General features: G+C 46.8%; 1 protein-coding gene and 1 pseudogene across 2 annotated transcripts in view; both read right to left on the bottom strand.

Moving 5' to 3' along the window:
• LOC118391597 (transcription factor RFX3-like) overlaps nucleotides 1–20,054 on the bottom strand; it is a 40,169-nt gene that overhangs the window by 4,338 nt on the left and 15,777 nt on the right. The window contains exons 2-10 of one of the 2 annotated variants that reach the window (XM_052458146.1): nucleotides 18,810–18,910; nucleotides 18,596–18,687; nucleotides 11,676–11,949; nucleotides 10,620–10,694; nucleotides 4,303–4,484; nucleotides 3,106–3,225; nucleotides 2,684–2,808; nucleotides 1,326–1,441; nucleotides 820–935 (exon numbers count right to left, since the gene is read on the bottom strand). In XM_052458146.1, coding sequence (XP_052314106.1) covers nucleotides 820–935; nucleotides 1,326–1,441; nucleotides 2,684–2,808; nucleotides 3,106–3,225; nucleotides 4,303–4,484; nucleotides 10,620–10,694; nucleotides 11,676–11,949; nucleotides 18,596–18,687; nucleotides 18,810–18,905 — 1,196 coding nt within the window. In that variant the 5' untranslated portion in view covers nucleotides 18,906–18,910. The remainder of the gene's footprint in view (nucleotides 1–819; nucleotides 936–1,325; nucleotides 1,442–2,683; nucleotides 2,809–3,105; nucleotides 3,226–4,302; nucleotides 4,485–10,619; nucleotides 10,695–11,675; nucleotides 11,950–18,595; nucleotides 18,688–18,809; nucleotides 18,911–20,054) is intronic. The other variant, XM_052458147.1, reaches the window with a different exon arrangement.
• Nucleotides 12,570–13,507, bottom strand: LOC127906347 (uncharacterized; annotated as a pseudogene).

The raw sequence follows: 20,054 nt of genomic DNA, 5'->3' as shown, positions 1-20,054 counted from the left end.
ACTTTCTTTGGAAAAGCCTTTGACTCTCCTCCTGAACTGCCCCCGTAGCCCTACGCAGCACAGCCATTGGTTAGACAGCTCACAAAAACATTGTTGATCAGCAAGAGCAGAGCAGGCAGGGGCTCAAGGTTGGAATATCCATTACAGGGTGTAATGCAGCCTAGTTTTATTTACACCATCCCAGCAGCTATCTCACAGATAGAACTTGCCTTATGCTTCTCCAAGCATGGACTTTGTAGCCTATAGGCGTACTTGATATTGGGCACCCAGCGGAGAATCAGAGGTGAGGGGTGGCATCAGGTATACACTGAGTATACCAAACATTACAAACACCTTCCTAATATTGATTTGCACCCCGCCCCCCTTTTGTCCTCAGAACAGACTCAATTCGTTGGGGCATGGACTCTACAAGGTGTTGAAAGCTTTCCACAGGGATGCCATGTTGACTCCAGTGCTTCGCACAGTTGTGTCAAGTTGGCTGGATGTCCTTTGGGTGGTGGACCATTCTTGTACACACAGAAAACTGATACACACTGAGAAATATTTAAATATCATCAATTACATATTACCTGACCCTCCCCTGGACTACATACAAAAAATATATACTAAACCTTTCCTTTGACTGAAATGTAAAAAGCATGACCCTCTCCCATTTTCCTCCAGGTAACCATTTTGTAAATCTCGATCCATCCCTAATGGACAATGATTAATGACAACAAGAGAGAGGGAGAGATAACGAGTGACAGAGAGTGTGTGTGAGAAACGGAGAGAGAGAGAGAAGAGAGGAGAGAGACAGAGAGAGAGAGACAGAGAGAGGACCTGTTTTCTGTGATGGTGGCGCCCTCCACTGAGTCAGAAGGAGAATAGCGCCAGAAAGTCTGCCACAGCTTCTCTATTAGACTGAACTGGAGGTTGACCACCACATCCAGAATGGCCTGCAAGAGACACACGACATGGTCAACATCACACAATGCTCATTCACAGTCATTCTGATTAGCATGGATGATCTGGTGTGTAACCATATACTTACATGTACATATTCTCATTCACCCCTTTAGATTTGTGTGTATTAGGTAGTTGTTGGAGAAGTGTTAGATTACTTGTTAGATACTGCACTGTCGGAACTAGACGCACAAGCATTTTGCTACACTCGCAATAACATCTTCTACCCATGTGTATGTGACCAATAAAATTTGATTTGATTAGTGGAGATGAAGACTTGGAAATATCATACATGCCAAAGGAAGCTCCCATTCATTTGCACATTTAGCATAATACAAAACTTTGATGTGAAATGTTGTTAGAGGTGATGGATAATCTCTGACCTCACAGTGCTCTCTGTAGAGTGACTGGAGAGCTTTGATGTCGTCTGGGCCAACGTTGTCCACGTTGGTCTCTCCCAGGTCCAGCTCCACAAAGTCTGGCAGGGCCCGAGATGTGTCTGTCAGGAGGGACACATGGAAATCAAGGTCAACAACAACTCACGTTATCAGTCCAGAAAAAAGCCGAGAAACAAACAGGGTAGATATTTAACAAGGAAATGCTAAAGGCTGAGAAAATGGTATCAATGGTTCAGTGCAGGATATAACCGACAGAGGAACACTTAGGAGACTGGTTACAGAACTCAGCAGAGGAACACTTAGGAGACTGCTTACAGAACTCAGCAGAGGAACACTTAGGAGACTGCTTACAGAACTCAGCAGAGGAACACTTAGGAGACTGCTTACAGAACTCAGCAGAGGAACACTTAGGAGACTGCTTACAGAACTCAGCAGAGGAACACTTAGGAGACTGCTTACAGAACTCAGCAGAGGAACACTTAGGAGACTGCTTACAGAACTCAGCAGAGGAACACTTAGGAGACTGCTTACAGAACTCAGCAGAGGAACACTTAGGAGACTGCTTACAGAACTCAGCAGAGGAACACTTAGGAGACTGCTTACAGAACTCAGCAGAGGAACACTTAGGAGACTGCTTACAGAACTCAGCAGAGGAACATTTAGGAGACTGCTTACAGAACTCAGCAGAGGAACACTTAGGAGACTGCTTACAGAACTCAGCAGAGGAACACTTAGGAGACTGCTTACAGAACTCAGCAGAGGAACACTTAGGAGACTGCTTACAGAACTCAGCAGAGGAACACTTAGGAGACTGCTTACAGAACTCAGCAGAGGAACACTTAGGAGACTGCTTACAGAACTCAGCAGAGGAACACTTAGGAGACTGCTTACAGAACTCAGCAGAGGAACACTTAGGAGACTGCTTACAGAACTCAGCAGAGGAACACTTAGGAGACTGCTTACAGAACTCAGCAGAGGAACACTTAGGAGACTGCTTACAGAACTCAGCAGAGGAACACTTAGGAGACTGCTTACAGAACTCAGCAGAGGAACACTTAGGAGACTGCTTACAGAACTCAGCAGAGGAACACTTAGGAGACTGCTTACAGAACTCAGCAGAGGAACACTTAGGAGACTGCTTACAGAACTCAGCAGAGGAACACTTAGGAGACTGCTTACAGAACTCAAGAGAGGAACACTTAGGAGACTGCTTACAGAACTCAGCAGAGGAGCACTTACTATCAAACAAACTGTGTCAATAAATAGACCTTCTGGGAGCATCATACGCTATCAATCTATTGACGCTACAAGTCAGTTAGTAAGCATAAACACTGCTCACTCACCCAGGTACTGCTGGTGGTGCTGGCTCTGTGCGATGACAGTCTGCTCCGCTGCACTGGGGGTGTGCTGGCCTCCGCCTGAGAAGTTCTCCCCAGATACACCATCAACCTTCTGCATCGGCTTAAACCTACAATAACAATGCCTCAGTCAGTACTGTATGTGTGTGTGTGTGTGTGTGTATGAAAGCCTGTATGTGTGTGTGTGTGTGTGTGTGTGTGTATATATATATGTGTGTGTGTGTGTGTATGAAAGCCTGTATGTGTGTGTGTATGAAAGCCTGTGTGTGTGTGTGTGTGTGTGTGTGTGTATGTAAGCCTGCATATATGTGTGTGTGTAAGCCTGTATATATATATGTGTGTGTGTGTGTGTGTGTGTGTGTGTGTGTGTGTGTGTGTGAAAGCCTCCATGTGTGTGTGTGTTGTACCTCTGTTTCTGTTGGACAGGCTGCTGTCTGAGGGCCATGTACTGCATGTCCTCCTGCAGTCTGTTGAGAGGAGAGTCCGGCTTCAACCGGATCCCATAGTAGTGGTACTTCGAGTTCCCTCTGCAACACACACAGTCAGGAATGATCAGCTAACTGTTCTCAGTACTGAAGAACACTACACCAATCAAAAACATGCTGTAATACCAAACAAGAAATCCTAATGAAGACAGATGGGGAAAAAAATAAAGGCCAAGGAGAAGAGAAATACTCAACTGCAGGAGTTCGAGGAGATACAGAGAGTAGGACTGGAGATGTAGAGATAGGATAATAGAAGAGGAGAGAGAGCAGGACTGGAGATGTAGAGATAGGATAGTAGAAGAGGAGAGAGAGCAGGACTGGAGATGTAGAGATAGGATAGTAGAAAAGGAGAGAGAGTAGGACTGGAGATGTAGAGATAGGATAGTAGAAGAGGAGAGAGAGCAGAACTGGAGATGTAGAGATAGGATAGTAGAAGAGGAGAGAGAGCAGGACTGGAGATGTAGAGATAGGATAGTAGAAGAGGAGAGAGAGCAGGACTGGAGATGTAGAGATAGGATAGTAGAAGAGGAGAGAGAGCAGGACTGGAGATGTAGAGATAGGATAGTAGAAGAGGATAGTAGAAGAGGAGAGAGAGAGTAGGACTGGAGACGTAGAGATAGGATAGTAGAAGAGGAGAGAGAGTAGGACTGGAGACGTAGAGATAGGATAGTAGAAGAGGAGAGAGAGTAGGACTGGAGACGTAGAGATAGGATAGTAGAAGAGGAGAGAAGAGGAGAGAGAGTAGGACTGGAGACGTAGAGGTAGGATGGAAGAAGAGGAGAGAGAGTGGGACTGGAGGACTGGAGACATAGAGATAGGATAGTAGAAGAGAAGAGAGAGCAGGACTGGAGGACTGGTGACGTAGAGATAGGATAGTAGAAGAGGAGAGAGAGTATGACTGGAGATGTAGAGGTAGGATAGTAGAAGAGGAGAGAGAGTATGACTGGAGATGTAGAGGTAGGATAGTAGAAGAGGAGAGAGAGTAGGACTGGAGACGTAGAGATAGGATAGTAGAAGAGGAGAGAGAGTAGGACTGGAGGACGAGAGACGTAGAGATAGGCTAGAAGAAGAGGAGAGAGAGGTCAATACTAGAGCGTGTCTGTTCTCTCAGTAGCTTACCGTGTGCCCAGGCGACGCGTGCGGAGCCCCATGAAGATGGAGCGGATGAGTTTGCCAAAGGAAGCAGCGTTGACCGGGTCCAACTTCTGCTCCTGGCAGTGGCGCAGGTAGTGGTTATAGAGGGTGGAGCGAGGCAGACTCACCCCCTCCGCTGTCTCATAGTTATCCAGTAGCCACTGCAGCTGGGAGGGGGGTGTATGGTGTCAATTACACAAATGTATGTCACTAGCAGATAGTCCCATGTGTCACCCTCCCCCACTTGTCTGTAAAATACCAATCACCCACTGATCTGGCCTTAAAAGCACAATTAACTAAAGGAGTGAAAATTTTCAATCAGAGCACAGGAGGCAACCCCATCACCACAGAGTGAAAGAGAGCTGGAGATACTAGAAGAGAGAGAGAGAGAGAGAGAGAGAGAGAGAGAGAGTGCGCTGGAGATACTAGAAAGAGAGAGAGAGAGAGAGAGAGAGAGAGAGAGAAAGCTGGAGATACTAGAAGAGAGAGAGAGAGAGAAAGCTGGAGATACTAGAAGAGAGAGAGAGAGAGAGCTGGAGATACTAGAAGAGAGAGAGAGAGAGCTGGAGATACTAGAAGAGAGAGAGAGAGAGAGCTGGAGATACTAGAAGAGAGGGAGAGAGAGCTGGAGATACTAGAAGAGAGGGAGAGCTGGAGACACTAGAAGAGAGGGAGAGCTGGAGATACTAGAAGAGAGGGAGAGCTGGAGATACTAGAAGAGAGGGAGAGCTGGAGATACTAGAAGAGAGGGAGAGCTGGAGGTACTAGAAGAGAGGGAGAGCTGGTGGTACTAGAAGAGAGGGAGAGCTGGAGGTACTAGAAGAGAGGGAGAGCTGGAGATACTAGAAGAGAGGGAGAGCTGGAGGTACAAGAAGAAAGAGAGAGCTGGAGATACTAGAAGAAAGAGAGAGCTGGGGATACTAGAAGAGAGTGAGAGCTGGAGATACTAGGAGAGAGAGAGAGAGAGAGAGCTGGAGATACTAGAAGAGAAAGAGAGCTGGAGATACTAAAAGATAAGGAGAGCTGGAGATACTAGAAGAGAGGGAGGAGAGCGAGAGATACTAGAAGAGAGGGAGAGCTGTAGATACTAGAAGAGAGGGAGGAGAGCGAGAGATACTAGAAGAGAGGGAGGAGAGCTAGAGATACTAGAAGAGAGGGAGGAGAGCTGGAGATACTAGAAGAGAGGGAGAGCTGGATATAATAAAAGAGAGGGAGAGCTGTCGATACTAGAAGAGAGGGAGAGCTGGATATAATTAAAGAGAGGGAGAGCTGTCGATACTAGAAGAGAGGGAGAGCTGGATATAATAAGAGAGGGAGAGCTGGAGATACTAGAAGAGAAGGAGAGCTGGAGATACTAGAAGAGAGGGAGAGCTGGATATAATAAAAGAGAGGGAGAGCTGGAGATACTAGAAGAGAGGGAGAGCTGTAGATACTAGAAGAGAGGGAGAGCTGTAGATACTAGAAGAGAGGGAGAGCTGGATATAATAAAAGAGAGGGAGAGCTGGAGATACTAGAAGAGAAGGAGAGCTGGAGATACTAGAAGAGAGGGAGAGCTGGATATAATAAAATAGAGGGAGAGCTGGAGATACTAGAAGAGAGGGAGAGCTGAAGATACTAGAAGAGAAGGAGAGCTGTAGATACTAGAAGAGAGGGAGAGCTGTAGATACGAGAAGAGAGGGAGGAGAGCTAGAGATACTAGAAGAGTGGGAGAGCTGAAGATACTAGAAGAGAGGGAGAGCTGTAGATACTAGAAGAGAAGGAGAGCTGGAGATACTAGAAGAGAAAGAGAGCTGGAGATACTAGAAGATAAGGAGAGTTGGAGATACTAGAAGAGAGGGAGAGCTGTAGATACAAGAAGAGAGGGAGAGCTGTAGATACTAGAAGAGAAGGAGAGCTGGAGATACTAGAAGAGAGGAGAGCTGTAGATACGAGAAGAGAGGGAGAGCTGTCGATACTAGAAGAGAGGGAGAGCTGGATATAATAAAAGAGAGGGAGAGCTGTCGGTACTAGAAGAGAGGGAGAGCTGGATATAATAAAAGAGAGGGAGAGCTGGAGATACTAGAAGAGAAGGAGAGCTGGAGATACTAGAAGAGAGGGAGAGCTGGATATAATAAAAGAGAGGGAGAGCTGGAGATACTAGATGAGAGGGAGAGCTGGAGATACTAGAAGAGAGGGAGAGCTGGATATAATAAAAGAGAGGGAGAGCTGGAGATACTAGAAGAGAGGGAGAGCTGGATATAATAAAAGAGAGGGAGAGCTGGAGATACTAGAAGAGAAGGAGAGCTGGAGATACTAGAAGAGAGGGAGAGCTGGATATAATAAAAGAGAGGGAGAGCTGGAGATACTAGAAGAGAGGGAGAGCTGGATATAATAAAAGAGAGGGAGAGCTGGAGATACTAGAAGAGAGGGAGAGCTGGATATAATAAAAGAGAGGGAGAGCTGGAGATACTAGAAGAGAGGGAGAGCTGGATATAATAAAAGAGAGGGAGAGCTGGAGATACTAGAAGAGAGGGAGAGCTGTAGATACTAGAAGAGAGGGAGAGCTGGATATAATAAAAGAGAGGGAGAGCTGGAGATACTAGAAGATGAGGAGAGCTGGAGATACTAAAAGATAAGGAGAGCTGGAGATACTAGAAGAGAGGGAGGAGAGCTAGAGATACTAGAAGAGAGGGAGAGCTGGATATAATAAAAGAGAGGGAGAGCTGGAGATAATAGAAGAGAGGGAGAGCTGGATATAATAAAAGAGAGGGAGAGCTGTAGATACTAGAAGAGAGGGAGAGCTGCAGATACTAGAAGAGAGGGAGAGCTGCAGATACTAGAAGAGAAGGAGAGCTGGAGATACTAGAAGAGAGGGAGGAGAGCTAGAGATACTAGAAGAGAGGGAGGAGAGCTAGAGATACTAGAAGAGAGGGAGGAGAGCTAGAGATACTAGAAGAGAGGGAGGAGAGCTAGAGATACTAAAAGATAAGGAGAGCTGGAGATACTAGAAGAGAGGGAGGAGAGCTAGAGATACTAGAAGAGAGGGAGAGCTGGAGATACTGGAAGAGAGGGAGAGCTGGAGATACTGGAAGAGAGGGAGAGCTGGAGATACTGGAAGAGAGGGAGAGCTGGAGATACTAAAAGATAAGGAGAGCTGGAGATACTAGGAGGGAGGAGAGCTAGAGATACTAGGAGAGGGAGGAGAGCTGTAGATACTAGAAGAGAGGGAGAGCTGTAGATACTAGAAGAGAGGGAGAGCTGTAGATACTTGAAGAGAGGGAGAGCTGGAGATACTAGAAGAGAAGGACAGCTGGAGATACTAGAAGAGAAGGAGAGCTGGAGATACTAGAAGAGAGGGAGGAGAGCTAGAGATACTAGAAGAGAGTGAGAGCTGTAGATACTAGAAGAGAGGGAGAGCTGTAGATACTAGAAGAGAGTGAGAGCTGTAGATACTAGAAGAGAGGGAGAGCTGTAGATACTAAAAGAGAAAGGGAGCTGTCGATACTAAAAGATAAGGAGAGCTGGAGATACTAGAAGAGAAGGAGAGCTGGAGATACTAGAAGAGAGGGAGGAGAGCTGGTGATACTAGAAGAGAGGGAGAGCTGGAGATACTAGAAGAGAAGGAGAGCTGGAGATACTAGAAGAGAGGGAGGAGAGCTAGAGATACTAGAAGAGAGGGAGAGCTGGAGATACTAGAAGAGAGGGAGAGCTGGAGATACTAGAAGATAAGGAGAGCTGGATATACTAGAAGAGAGGGAGAAAAGCTAGAGATACTAGAAGAGAGGCAGAGCTGTAGATACTAGAAGAGAAGGAGAGCTGGAGATACTAGAGGAGAGGTAGAGCTGTCGATACCAGAAGAGAGGGAGAGCTGGAGATACTAGAAGAGAGGGAGAGCTGGAGATACTAGAAGAGAGGGAGAGCTGGAGATACTAGAAGAGAGGGAGAGCTGGAGATACTAGAAGAGAGGGAGAGCTGTAGATACCAGAAGAGAGGGAGAGCTGTAGATACCAGAAGAGAGGGAGAGCTGGATATAATAAAAGAGAGGGAGAGCTGGAGATTCTAGAAGAGAGGGAGAGCTGGATATAATAAAAGAGAGGGAGAGCTGGAGATACTAGAAGAGAGGGAGAGCTGGATATAATAAAAGAGAGGGAGAGCTGGAGATGCTAGAAGAGAGGGAGAGCTGGATATAATAAAAGAGAGGGAGAGCTGGAGATACTAGAAGAGAGGGAGAGCTGGATATAATAAAAGAGAGGGAGAGCTGGAGATACTAGAAGAGAGGGAGAGCTGTAGATACCAGAAGAGAGGGAGAGCTGGATATAATAAAAGAGAGGGAGAGCTGGAGATACTAGAAGAGAGGGAGAGCTGGATATAATAAAAGAGAGGGAGAGCTGGAGATACTAGAAGAGAGAGAGAGAGCTGGAGATACTAGAAGAGAGAGAGAGAGAGAGATACTAGAAGAGAGAGAGAGAGAGAGATACTAGAAGAGAGGGAGAGCTGTAGATACCAGAAGAGAGGGAGAGCTGGATATAATAAAAGAGAGGGAGAGCTGGAGATACTAGAAGAGAGGGAGAGCAGGATATACTAGAAGAGAGGGAGAGCTGGAGATACTAGAAGAGAGAGAAAGCGAGCTGGAGATACTAGAAGAGAGAGAGAGAGATACTAGAAGAGAGGGAGAGCTGTAGATACTAGAAGAGAGGGAGAGCTGTAGATACTAGAAGAGAGGGAGAGCTGTAGATACTAGAAGAGAAGGAGAGCTGGAGATACTAGAAGAGAAGGAGAGCTGGAGATACTAGAAGAGAGGGAGGAGAGCTAGAGATACTAGAAGAGAGGGAGGAGAGCTAGAGATACTAGAAGAGAGGGAGAGCTGGAGATACTAGAAGATGAGGAGAGCTGAAGATACTAAAAGATAAGGAGAGCTGGAGATACTAGAAGAGAGGGAGGAGAGCTAGATATACTAGAAGAGAGGGAGAGCTGGAGATACTGGAAGAGAGGGAGAGCTGGAGATACTGGGAGGGAGAGCTGGAGATACTGGAAGAGAGGGAGAGCTGGAGATACTAAAAGATAAGGAGAGCTGGAGATACTAGAAGAGAGCGAGGAGAGCTAGAGATACTAGGAGAGGGAGGAGAGCTAGAGATACTAGAAGAGAGGGAGAGCTGTAGATACTAGAAGAGAGTGAGAGCTGTAGATACTAGAAGAGAAAGGGAGCTGTCGATACTAAAAGATAAGGAGAGCTGGATATACTGGAAGAGAGGGAGGAGAGCTAGAGATACTAGAAGAGAGGCAGAGCTGTAGATACTAGAAGAGAGGGAGGAGAGCTAGAGATACTAGAAGAGAGGCAGAGCTGTAGATACTAGAAGAGAGGGAGAGCTGTAGATACTAGAAGAGAGGGAGAGCTGTAGATACTAGAAGAGAGGGAGAGCTGTAGATACTAGAAGAGAGGGAGAGCTGTAGATACTAGAAGAGAAGGAGAGCTGGAGATACTAGAAGAGAGGGAGAGCTGGAGATACTAGAAGAGAGGGAGAGCTGGAGATACTAGAAGAGAGGGAGAGCTGTAGATACTAGAAGAGAGGGAGAGCTGTAGATACCAGAAGAGAGGGAGAGCTGGATATAATAAAAGAGAGGGAGAGCTGGAGATACTAGAAGAGAGGGAGAGCTGGATATAATAAAAGAGAGGGAGAGCTGGAGATACTAGAAGAGAGGGAGAGCTGTAGATACTAGAAGAGAGGGAGAGCTGTAGATACTAGAAGAGAGGGAGAGCTGTAGATACTAGAAGAGAGGGAGAGCTGTAGATACTAGAAGAGAGGGAGAGCTGTAGATACTAGAAGAGAAGGAGAGCTGGAGATACTAGAAGAGAGGGAGAGCTGGAGATACTAGAAGAGAGGGAGAGCTGTAGATACTAGAAGAGAGGGAGAGCTGTAGATACTAGAAGAGAGGGAGAGCTGTAGATACCAGAAGAGAGGGAGAGCTGTAGATACTAGAAGAGAGGGAGAGCTGTAGATACTAGAAGAGAGGGAGAGCTGTAGATACTAGAAGAGAGGGAGAGCTGGAGATACTAGAAGAGAGGGAGAGCTGGAGATACTAGAAGAGAGGGAGAGCTGGAGATACTAGAAGAGAGGGAGAGCTGGAGATACTAGAAGAGAGGGATAGCTGGATATAATAAAAGAGAGAGAGAGAGCTGGAGATACTAGAAGAGAGGGAGAGCTGGAGATACTAGAAGAGAGGGATAGCTGGATATAATAAAAGAGAGAGAGAGAGCTGGAGATACTGGAAGAGAGAGAGCACAGCTATGCAGGCAAGGTGAGGCGTTTAGAGTGGTGACTTACATGGCTGTTGAGTAGTGAGCTTCTCTGACTGGATAAACCTTCAGTCTTTTGGAGCGTCTCAATCGCCATTTCAATCTGATGGACCAAGCAGCAAAAAAAATGGAAGTAAAAACAACAAAGGACGAAGTTGCAGTAGAACAATGAAAATACTGACACAGAAAATCTGAAAATCCAGGACAGATCCTAAAGCAAGCATCACCAAAATTACTCCTAAAAGCCCTGCTTTGCGAAGCCAGTTTAAACTTAAATTCAATTTACTGTCTCTTTCTGTACATGGACATAATTCTTCTTTTGAAATTCAAGCAAAACAATGAAAAAAGTTAACACCATAATAATATAAGAAATGATCTCAGAAGCTGTGAAACTACCATATTGTGAAACTACCATATTCAGCCACCGGAAGGTAGCACAGATCCACTGCGGTGGACTGCACTCAAGTCTAAACGCTTTGCTACACAGCAAAGCAGAACCAACAAATATTATGGAGGAGATTACTATTTATTTACACCTCAGCTAAAAAACACAGCACAAGAGGAAATTGCGTTTCACAGTACTGGATGGGTAGATGACTATAGAAAACTGAAGTACTAGCTGAGAAGACCACAGGAAATAGGGAGACAACACAATTACAGACATTCTCAGACACCGACATGAAGTAGCTAAGTGGTGCTATAGTTACTGAAGAAAGGCTTCAGATATGCATTATGACAGGCAGAAGAGAGTGGCCTGGCCGTCAGGGACAGACAGGGACGCACAGGGACAGACAGGGAGGGACAGACAGGGACGGACAGGGAGGGACAGGGACAGACAGAGACGGAAAGGGAGAGGGACAGGGACAGACAGGGACAGAGACGGACAGATGGGGACAGAGACAGACAGGGAGGGACAGGGAGGGACAGACAGGGAGGGACAGGGACAGACAGGGACAGAGGGACAGAGAGGGAGGGACAGACAGGGAGGGACAGACAGGGAGGGACAGGGACAGACAGGGACAGACAGGGAGGGACAGGGACAGACAAGGAGGGACAGAGAATAGTAAGTGGAGGGGGGCCGTACACTCACAGTGGCCGGGGAGGCTCGGGTGGTCTGGGCTGCTGGGTGGGGGGCAGAGTTATCCATGGTGTTGCCCCCGATGAGGTAGGCCCCAGAGCTGCTGATGATCTGCCCCCCAGCCATACCCATGGTCAGCCCCCCGTTCCCCCCTCCGTTGTTGGCCATGCCATGGGATGACACCACCGTGGACACCTGGGATGAGCTGCCCTGCGTGTCAAAGTAGCTCCCTCCACTGTTCTGGCTGTACAGCTGGGGCTCGGAGTACGAGTATGTCCGTCTGGGCAAAAATAGTGGAGGAAAAAGTTAGACATTTCCCCCCCAGAGCAATAGGTTCAGGATAATTGCCCTTTACATAAAGGCAAGTTTCAATAGAGTGCTAGAGTGCTTATTGGATGTGAATTAGCGGTACCATTCTGAGCCTTCGTGGGCATGCAATATTCCTGTGTTATTGAAAGTGGAGTTTCCATAGTTACTCAAATCACCTGAGGAGTGGCCGTGCTGACAGAGATTTCTGTGTTTGTCGTTTTGACTGCAGTCACTCCATTAACCTGGCCTCTGATATAATGGCACCCTTCAGTGGCTTGACACAACTCCCTTTATGATAGCAGTTCTCAATTCACATGGACCAGAAACATATTCTCTCTCAACCCTTTATAAGACTTATGCCAGAACTCTGATCGTACGAAAACAAATTGCAGTCAGAAGTCAGTGTAACTGCAGTATGCTGTGTCCAAAATAACACTTTTTATTCTGCGATTACTGCATTTACATTTAAGTCATTTAGCAGACGCTCTTATCCAGAGCGACTTACAAATTGGTGCATTCACCTTATGACATCCAGTGGAACAGCCACTTTACAATAGTGCATCTAAATCTTTTAAGGGGGGTGTGTGAAGGATTACTTTATCCTATCCTAGGTATTCCTTAAAGAGGTGGGGTTTCAGGTGTCTCCGGAAGGTGGTGATTGACTCCGCTGTCCTGGCGTCGTGAGGGAGTTTGTTCCACCATTGGGGGCCAGAGCAGCGAACAGTTTTGACTGGGCTGAGCGGGAACTGTACTTCCTCAGTGGTAGGGAGGCGAGCAGGCCAGAGGTGGATGAACGCAGTGCCCTTGTTTGGGTGTAGGGCCTGATCAGAGCCTGGAGGTACTGAGGTGCCGTTCCCCTCACAGCTCCGTAGGCAAGCACCATGGTCTTGTAGCGGATGCGAGCTTCAACTGGAAGCCAGTGGAGAGAGCGGAGGAGCGGGGTGACGTGAGAGAACTTGGGAAGGTTGAACACCAGACGGGCTGCGGCGTTCTGGATGAGTTGTAGGGGTTTAATGGCACAGGCAGGGAGCCCAGCCAACAGCGAGTTGCAGTAATCCAGACGGGAGATGACAAGTGCCTGGATTAGGACCTGCACCGCTTCCTGTGTGAGGCAGGGTCGTACTCTGCGGATGTTGTAGAGCATGAACCTACAGGAACGGGCCACCGCCTTGATGTTAGTTGAGAACGACAGGGTGTTGTCCAGGATCACGCCAAGGTTCTTAGCGCTGTTGAGTAGTGAGCTTCTCTGACTGGATAAACCTTCAGTCTTTTGGAGCGTCTCAATCGCCATTTCAATCTGATGGACCAAGCAGCAAAAAAAATGGAAGTAAAAACAACAAAGGACGAAGTTGCAGTAGAACAATGAAAATACTGACACAGAAAATCTGAAAATCCAGGACAGATCCTAAAGCAAGCATCACCAAAATTACTCCTAAAAGCCCTGCTTTGCGAAGCCAGTTTAAACTTAAATTCAATTTACTGTCTCTTTCTGTACATGGACATAATTCTTCTTTTGAAATTCAAGCAAAACAATGAAAAAGTTAACACCATAATAATATAAGAAATGATCTCAGAAGCTGTGAAACTACCATATTGTGAAACTACCATATTCAGCCACCGGAAGGTAGCACAGATCCACTGCGGTGGACTGCACTCAAGTCTAAACGCTTTGCTACACAGCAAAGCAGAACCAACAAATATTATGGAGGAGATTACTATTTATTTACACCTCAGCTAAAAAACACAGCACAAGAGGAAATTGCGTTTCACAGTACTGGATGGGTAGATGACTATAGAAAACTGAAGTACTAGCTGAGAAGACCACAGGAAATAGGGAGACAACACAATTACAGACATTCTCAGACACCGACATGAAGTAGCTAAGTGGTGCTATAGTTACTGAAGAAAGGCTTCAGATATGCATTATGACAGGCAGAAGAGAGTGGCCTGGCCGTCAAGGACAGACAGGGACGCACAGGGACAGACAGGGAGGGACAGGGACAGACAGGGACGGACAGGGAGGGACAGGGACAGACAGAGACGGAAAGGGAGAGGGACAGTTCTTAGCGCTCTGGGAGGAGGACACAATGGAGTTGTCAACCGTGATGGCGAGATCATGGAACGGGCAGTCCTTCCCCGGGAGGAAGAGCAGCTCCGTCTTGCCGAGGTTCAGCTTGAGGTGGTGATCCGTCATCCACACTGATATGTCTGCCAGACATGCAGAGATGCGATTCGCCACCTGGTCATCAGAAGGGGGAAAGGAGAAGATTAATTGTGTGTCGTCTGCATAGCAATGATAGGAGAGACCATGTGAGGTTATGACAGAGCCAAGTGACTTGGTGTATAGCGAGAATAGGAGAGGGCCTAGAACAGAGCCCTGGGGGACACCAGTGGTGAGAGCGCGTGGTGAGGAGACAGATTCTTGCCACGCCACCTGGTAGGAGCGACCTGTCAGGTAGGACGCAATCCAAGCGTGGGCCGCGCCGGAGATGCCCAACTCGGAGAGGGTGGAGAGGAGGATCTGATGGTTCACAGTATCGAAGGCAGCCGATAGGTCTAGAAGGATGAGAGCAGAGGAGAGAGAGTTAGCTTTAGCAGTGCGGAGCGCCTCCGTGATACAGAGAAGAGCAGTCTCAGTTGAATGACTAGTCTTGAAACCTGACTGATTTGGATCAAGAAGGTCATTCTGAGAGAGATAGCGGGAGAGCTGGCCAAGGACGGCACGTTCAAGAGTTTTGGAGAGAAAAGAAAGAAGGGATACTGGTCTGTAGTTGTTGACATCGGAGGGATCGAGTGTAGGTTTTTTCAGAAGGGGTGCAACTCTCGCTCTCTTGAAGACGGAAGGGACGTAGCCAGCGGTCAGGGATGAGTTGATGAGCGAGGTGAGGTAAGGGAGAAGGTCTCCGGAAATGGTCTGGAGAAGAGGGGAGGGGATAGGGTCAAGCGGGCAGGTTGTTGGGCGGCCGGCCGTCACAAGACGCGAGATTTCATCTGGAGAGAGAGGGAGAAAGAGGTCAGAGCACAGGGTAGGGCAGTGTGAGCAGAACCAGCGGTGGCGTTTGACTTAGCAAACGAGGATCGGATGTCGTCGACCTTCTTTTCAAAATGGTTGACGAAGTCATCTGCAGAGAGGGAGGAGGGGGGGGGGAGGAGGATTCAGGAGGGAGGAGGATTCAGGAGGGAGGAGAAGGTGGCAAAGAGCTTCCTAGGGTTAGAGGCAGATGCTTGGAATTTAGAGTGGTAGAAAGTGGCTTTAGCAGCAGAGACAGAGGAGGAAAATGTAGAGAGGAGGGAGTGAAAGGATGCCAGGTCCGCAGGGAGGCGAGTTTTCCTCCATTTCCGCTCGGCTGCCCGGAGCCCTGTTCTGTGAGCTCGCAATGAGTCGTCGAGCCATGGAGCGGGAGGGGAGGACCGAGCCGGCCTGGAGGATAGGGGACATAGAGAGTCAAAGGATGCAGAAAGGGAGGAGAGGAGGGTTGAGGAGGCAGAATCAGGAGATAGGTTGGAGAAGGTTTGAGCAGAGGGAAGAGATGATAGGATGGAAGAGGAGAGAGTAGCGGGGGAGAGAGAGCGAAGGTTGGGACGGCGCGATACCATCCGAGTAGGGGCAGTGTGGGAAGTGTTGGATGAGAGCGAGAGGGAAAAGGATACAAGGTAGTGGTCGGAGACTTGGAGGGGAGTTGCAATGAGGTTAGTGGAAGAACAGCATCTAGTAAAGATGAGGTCGAGCGTATTGCCTGCCTTGTGAGTAGGGGGGAAGGTGAGAGGGTGAGGTCAAAAGAGGAGAGGAGTGGAAAGAAGGAGGCAGAGAGGAATGAGTCAAAGGTAGACGTGGGGAGGTTAAAGTCGCCCAGAACTGTGAGAGGTGAGCCGTCCTCAGGAAAGGAGCTTATCAAGGCATCAAGCTCATTGATGAACTCTCCGAGGGGACCTGGAGGGCGATAAATGATAAGGATGTTAAGCTTGAAAGGGCTGGTAACTGTGACAGCATGGAATTCAAAGGAGGCGATAGACAGATGGGTAAGGGGAGAAAGAGAGAATGACCACTTGGGAGAGATGAGGATCCCGGTGCCACCACCCCGCTGACCAGAAGCTCTCGGGGTGTGCGAGAACACGTGGGCGGACGAAGAGAGAGCAGTAGGAGTAGCAGTGTTATCTGTGGTGATCCATGTTTCCGTCAGTGCCAAGAAGTCGAGGGACTGGAGGGAGGCATAGGCTGAGATGAACTCTGCCTTGTTGGCCGCAAATCGGCAGTTCCAGAGGCTACCGGAGACCTGGAACTCCACGTGGGTCGTGCGCGCTGGGACCACCAGATTAGGGTGGCCGCGGCCACGCGGTGTGGAGCGTTTGTATGGTCTGTGCAGAGAGGAGAGAACAGGGATAGACAGACACATAGTTGACAGGCTACAGAAGAGGCTACGCTAATGCAAGGAGATTATAATGACAAGTGGACTACACGTCTCGAATGTTCAGAAAGTTAAGCTTACGTAGCAAGAATCTTATTGACTAAAATGATTAAAATGATACAGTACTGCTGAAGTAGGCTAGCTGGCAGTGGCTGCGTTGTTGACTTTGTAGGCTAGCTGGCAGTGGCTGCGTTGTTGACACCACACTAATCAAGTCGTTCCGTTGAGTGTAATAGTTTCTACAGTGCTGCTATTCGGGGGCTAGCTGGCTAGCTAGCAGTGTTGATTACGTTACGTTGCGATAAAAGAACGACAATAGCTGGCTAGCTAACCTAGAAAATCGCTCTAGACTACACAATTATCTTAGATACAAAGACGGCTGTGTAGCTAGCTACGATCAAACAAATCAAACCGTTGTGCTGTAATGAAATGAAATGAAAATGTGATACTACCTGTGGAGCGAAGCGGAATGCGACCGGGTTGTTGAGTGCGGAAGTTCTATTCGGTAGACGTTGGCTAGCTGTTGGCTAGCTAGCAGTATCTCCTACGTTAAGGACGACAAATAGCTGGCTAGCTAACCTCGGTAAATTAAGATAATCACTCTAAGACTACACACTCTAAACTACACAATTATCTTGGATACGAAGACAGCAAAGACAACTATGTAGCTAGCTAACACTACACTAATCAAGTCGTTCAGTTGAGTGTAATAGTTTCTACAGTGCTGCTATTCGGTAGACGGTGGACGTTTGCTAGCTGGCTAGCTGCTGGGCAGATAGCAGTGTAGACTACGTTAGGACGACAAAATACGATAATTACGCAATTATCTTTGATACAAAGACGGCTATGTAGCTAGCTAAGAAGAAATTGCTAAGATTAGACAAATCAAACCGTTGTACTATAATGAAATGTAATGAAAAGTTATACTACCTGCGGACCGAAGTGCGGGTGCGACCGCTCGCTCCAACCTGTCCAAAATAACACTTTTTATTCTGCGATTACTGTGTCCAAAATAACACTTTTTATTCTGCGATTACTGTGTCCAAAATAACACTTTTTATTCTGCGATTACTGTGTCCAAAATAACACTTTTTATTCTGCAATTACTGTGTCCAAAATAACACTTTTTATTCTGTGATTACTGTGTCCAAAATAACACTTTTTATTCTGCGATTACTGTGTCCAAAATAACACTTTTTATTCTGTGATTACTGTGTCCAAAATAACACTTTTTATTCTGCGATTACTGTGTCCAAAATAACAGTTTTTATTCTGCGATTACTGTGTCCAAAATAACACTTTTTATTCAGCGATTACTGTGTCCAAAATAACACTTTTTATTCTGCGATTACTGTGTCCAAAATAACACTTTTTATTCTGCAATTACTGTGTCCAAAATAACACTTTTTATTCTGTGATTACTGTGTCCAAAATAACACTTTTTATTCTCCGATTACTGTGTCCAAAATAACACTTTTTATTCTGCGATTACTGTGTCCAAAATAACACTTTTTATTCTGCGATTACTGTGTCCAAAATAACACTTTATTCTGCGATTACTGTGTCCAAAATAACACTTTATTCTGCGATTACTGCGTCCAAAATAAAGCTGACTGCAGTTACTGCACTTTTAAAGTTTGGGGCACTGGCATGATTCTTGTTGACAAATCATCTGAACTGTAAGAAATATCCACTGCCCTTTTTCATGTAGAAGACATTACTCTTTTCAGTCTACTTCTGTGGAGGAGACAAGAATGTGGTACTAACACACAGTTAACAGACTCAAATAGATTGTGTGTAAGTGTGTGCTCAGCTCACTTGTTCTGCCCTGAAGTGAGACTGTGTTCAGCTCGCCTGTTAGCCGGGCTGTACTCCTCCCTGAGCCCCTCACTCAGAGACCGCTGTCTGTCTGTGACTGTGTGTCTGTCACTATGGGACAGGCACAGCCTGGGCTAGTCAGTAGAGTGTATCCTGTCCCCCAAGCCCAGGAGAAGACTCCGTAGCACTTCTAGATTCTCCAGGTGACTGCACATATTCAAACAGTACTTCACTGTGCTTGTACTGCCCCTGCCATGTTTGTGTGGCAGAAATGCTGCTGTGAAGTGACTTTAGCTGTTGCCATTGACTACAGAGAATACATTAAAGCAACTATGTATAGTGCCACTGCAGCAGAGGGGTGGCAAAAATGGGTGAACAACACGAAACACTCACATGTTCCCGTTGGTATAGACGCCACTGTTCTCCTCCACGTACTGCACCTGTTGTGCTGGGTATACATGCTGAACCTGTTGAACAGTCTGGGCCTGCAACAACACAGTGAAGCGTTAGATACAAATCTCACACACACACACACACACACACACACACACACACACACACACACACACACACACACACACACACACACACACACACACACACACACCTGAGAGGACACCTGCTGGGCGGAGCCTGCAGACTGCACAGGCACAGCGGTGTGGACAGTGGAGGCGGATTCAGCGCCTGCCTCAGGGGTCTGCATGGCGCCTGCAGAAGAGAGAGAGGACACATTGGTCAACTGGGTACGACCAGAGCCATAGAAAAACACAAGCTCTGAACTCTGGCCTAGCACCACAGTGGCTAAACAAACTCCACTGCAACGAACTCAATTTGGTTTGCATACACAGTACCAGAACAATTCATGAAAAGGTGTGTCTGGGAGTATAAAATCAATATTACATAAATCCTAGATGATTTGCCAATATTATTATTATACATGTAAGGGAAAAAGGTATTTGATCCCCTGCTGATTTTGTACCTTTGCCCACTGACAAAGAAGTGATCAGTCTGTAATTTTAATGGTAGGTTTACTTAAAACAGTGAGAAACAGAATAACAACAAAAAAATCCAGAAAAACGCATGTCAAAAATGTTATAAATTGATTTGAGGGAAATAAGTATTTGACCCCCTCTCAATCAGAAATATTTCTGGCTCCCAGGTGTCTTTTATACAGGTAATGAGTTGAGATTAGGAGCACACTCTTAAAGGGAGTGCTCCTAATCTCAGTTTGTTACCTGTATAAAAGACACCTATCCACAGAAGCAATCAATCAGATTCCAAACTCTCCACCACGGCCAAGACCAAAGAGCTCTCCAAAGATGTCAGGGACAAGATTGTAGACCTACACTAGGCTGGAATGGGCTACAAGATCGTCGCCAAGCAGCTTGGTGAGAAGGTGACAACAGTTGGTGAGATTATCCGCAAATGGAAGAAACACAAAAGAACTGTCAATCTCCCTCAGCCTGGGGCTCCATGCAAGATCTCACCTCGTGGAGTTGCAATGATCATGAGAACGGTGAGGAATCAGCCCACAACTACACGGGAGGATCTTGTCAATGATCTCAAGGCAGCTGGGACCATAATCACCAACAAAACAATTGTTAACACACTACACCGTGAAGGACTGAAATCCTGCAGCGCCCGCAAGGTCCCCCTGGCTCAAGAAAGCACATATACATGCCCGTCTGAAGTGGAGGTCGACCGATTATGATTTTTCAACGCCGATGCCGATTATTGGAGGACCATACCGATTAATTGGCCGAATTGTATTTATTTATTTGTAATAATGACAATTTCAACAATACTGAATGAACACTTATTTGAACTTAATATAATGCATTAAAAAAAACTA

The sequence above is a fragment of the Oncorhynchus keta genome, chromosome 12 (genome assembly GCF_023373465.1).
Source record: "Oncorhynchus keta strain PuntledgeMale-10-30-2019 chromosome 12, Oket_V2, whole genome shotgun sequence".
In the NCBI taxonomy this organism is placed as follows: domain Eukaryota; kingdom Metazoa; phylum Chordata; class Actinopteri; order Salmoniformes; family Salmonidae; genus Oncorhynchus; species Oncorhynchus keta.
This window is presented reverse-complemented; position numbering and strand designations above follow the sequence as displayed.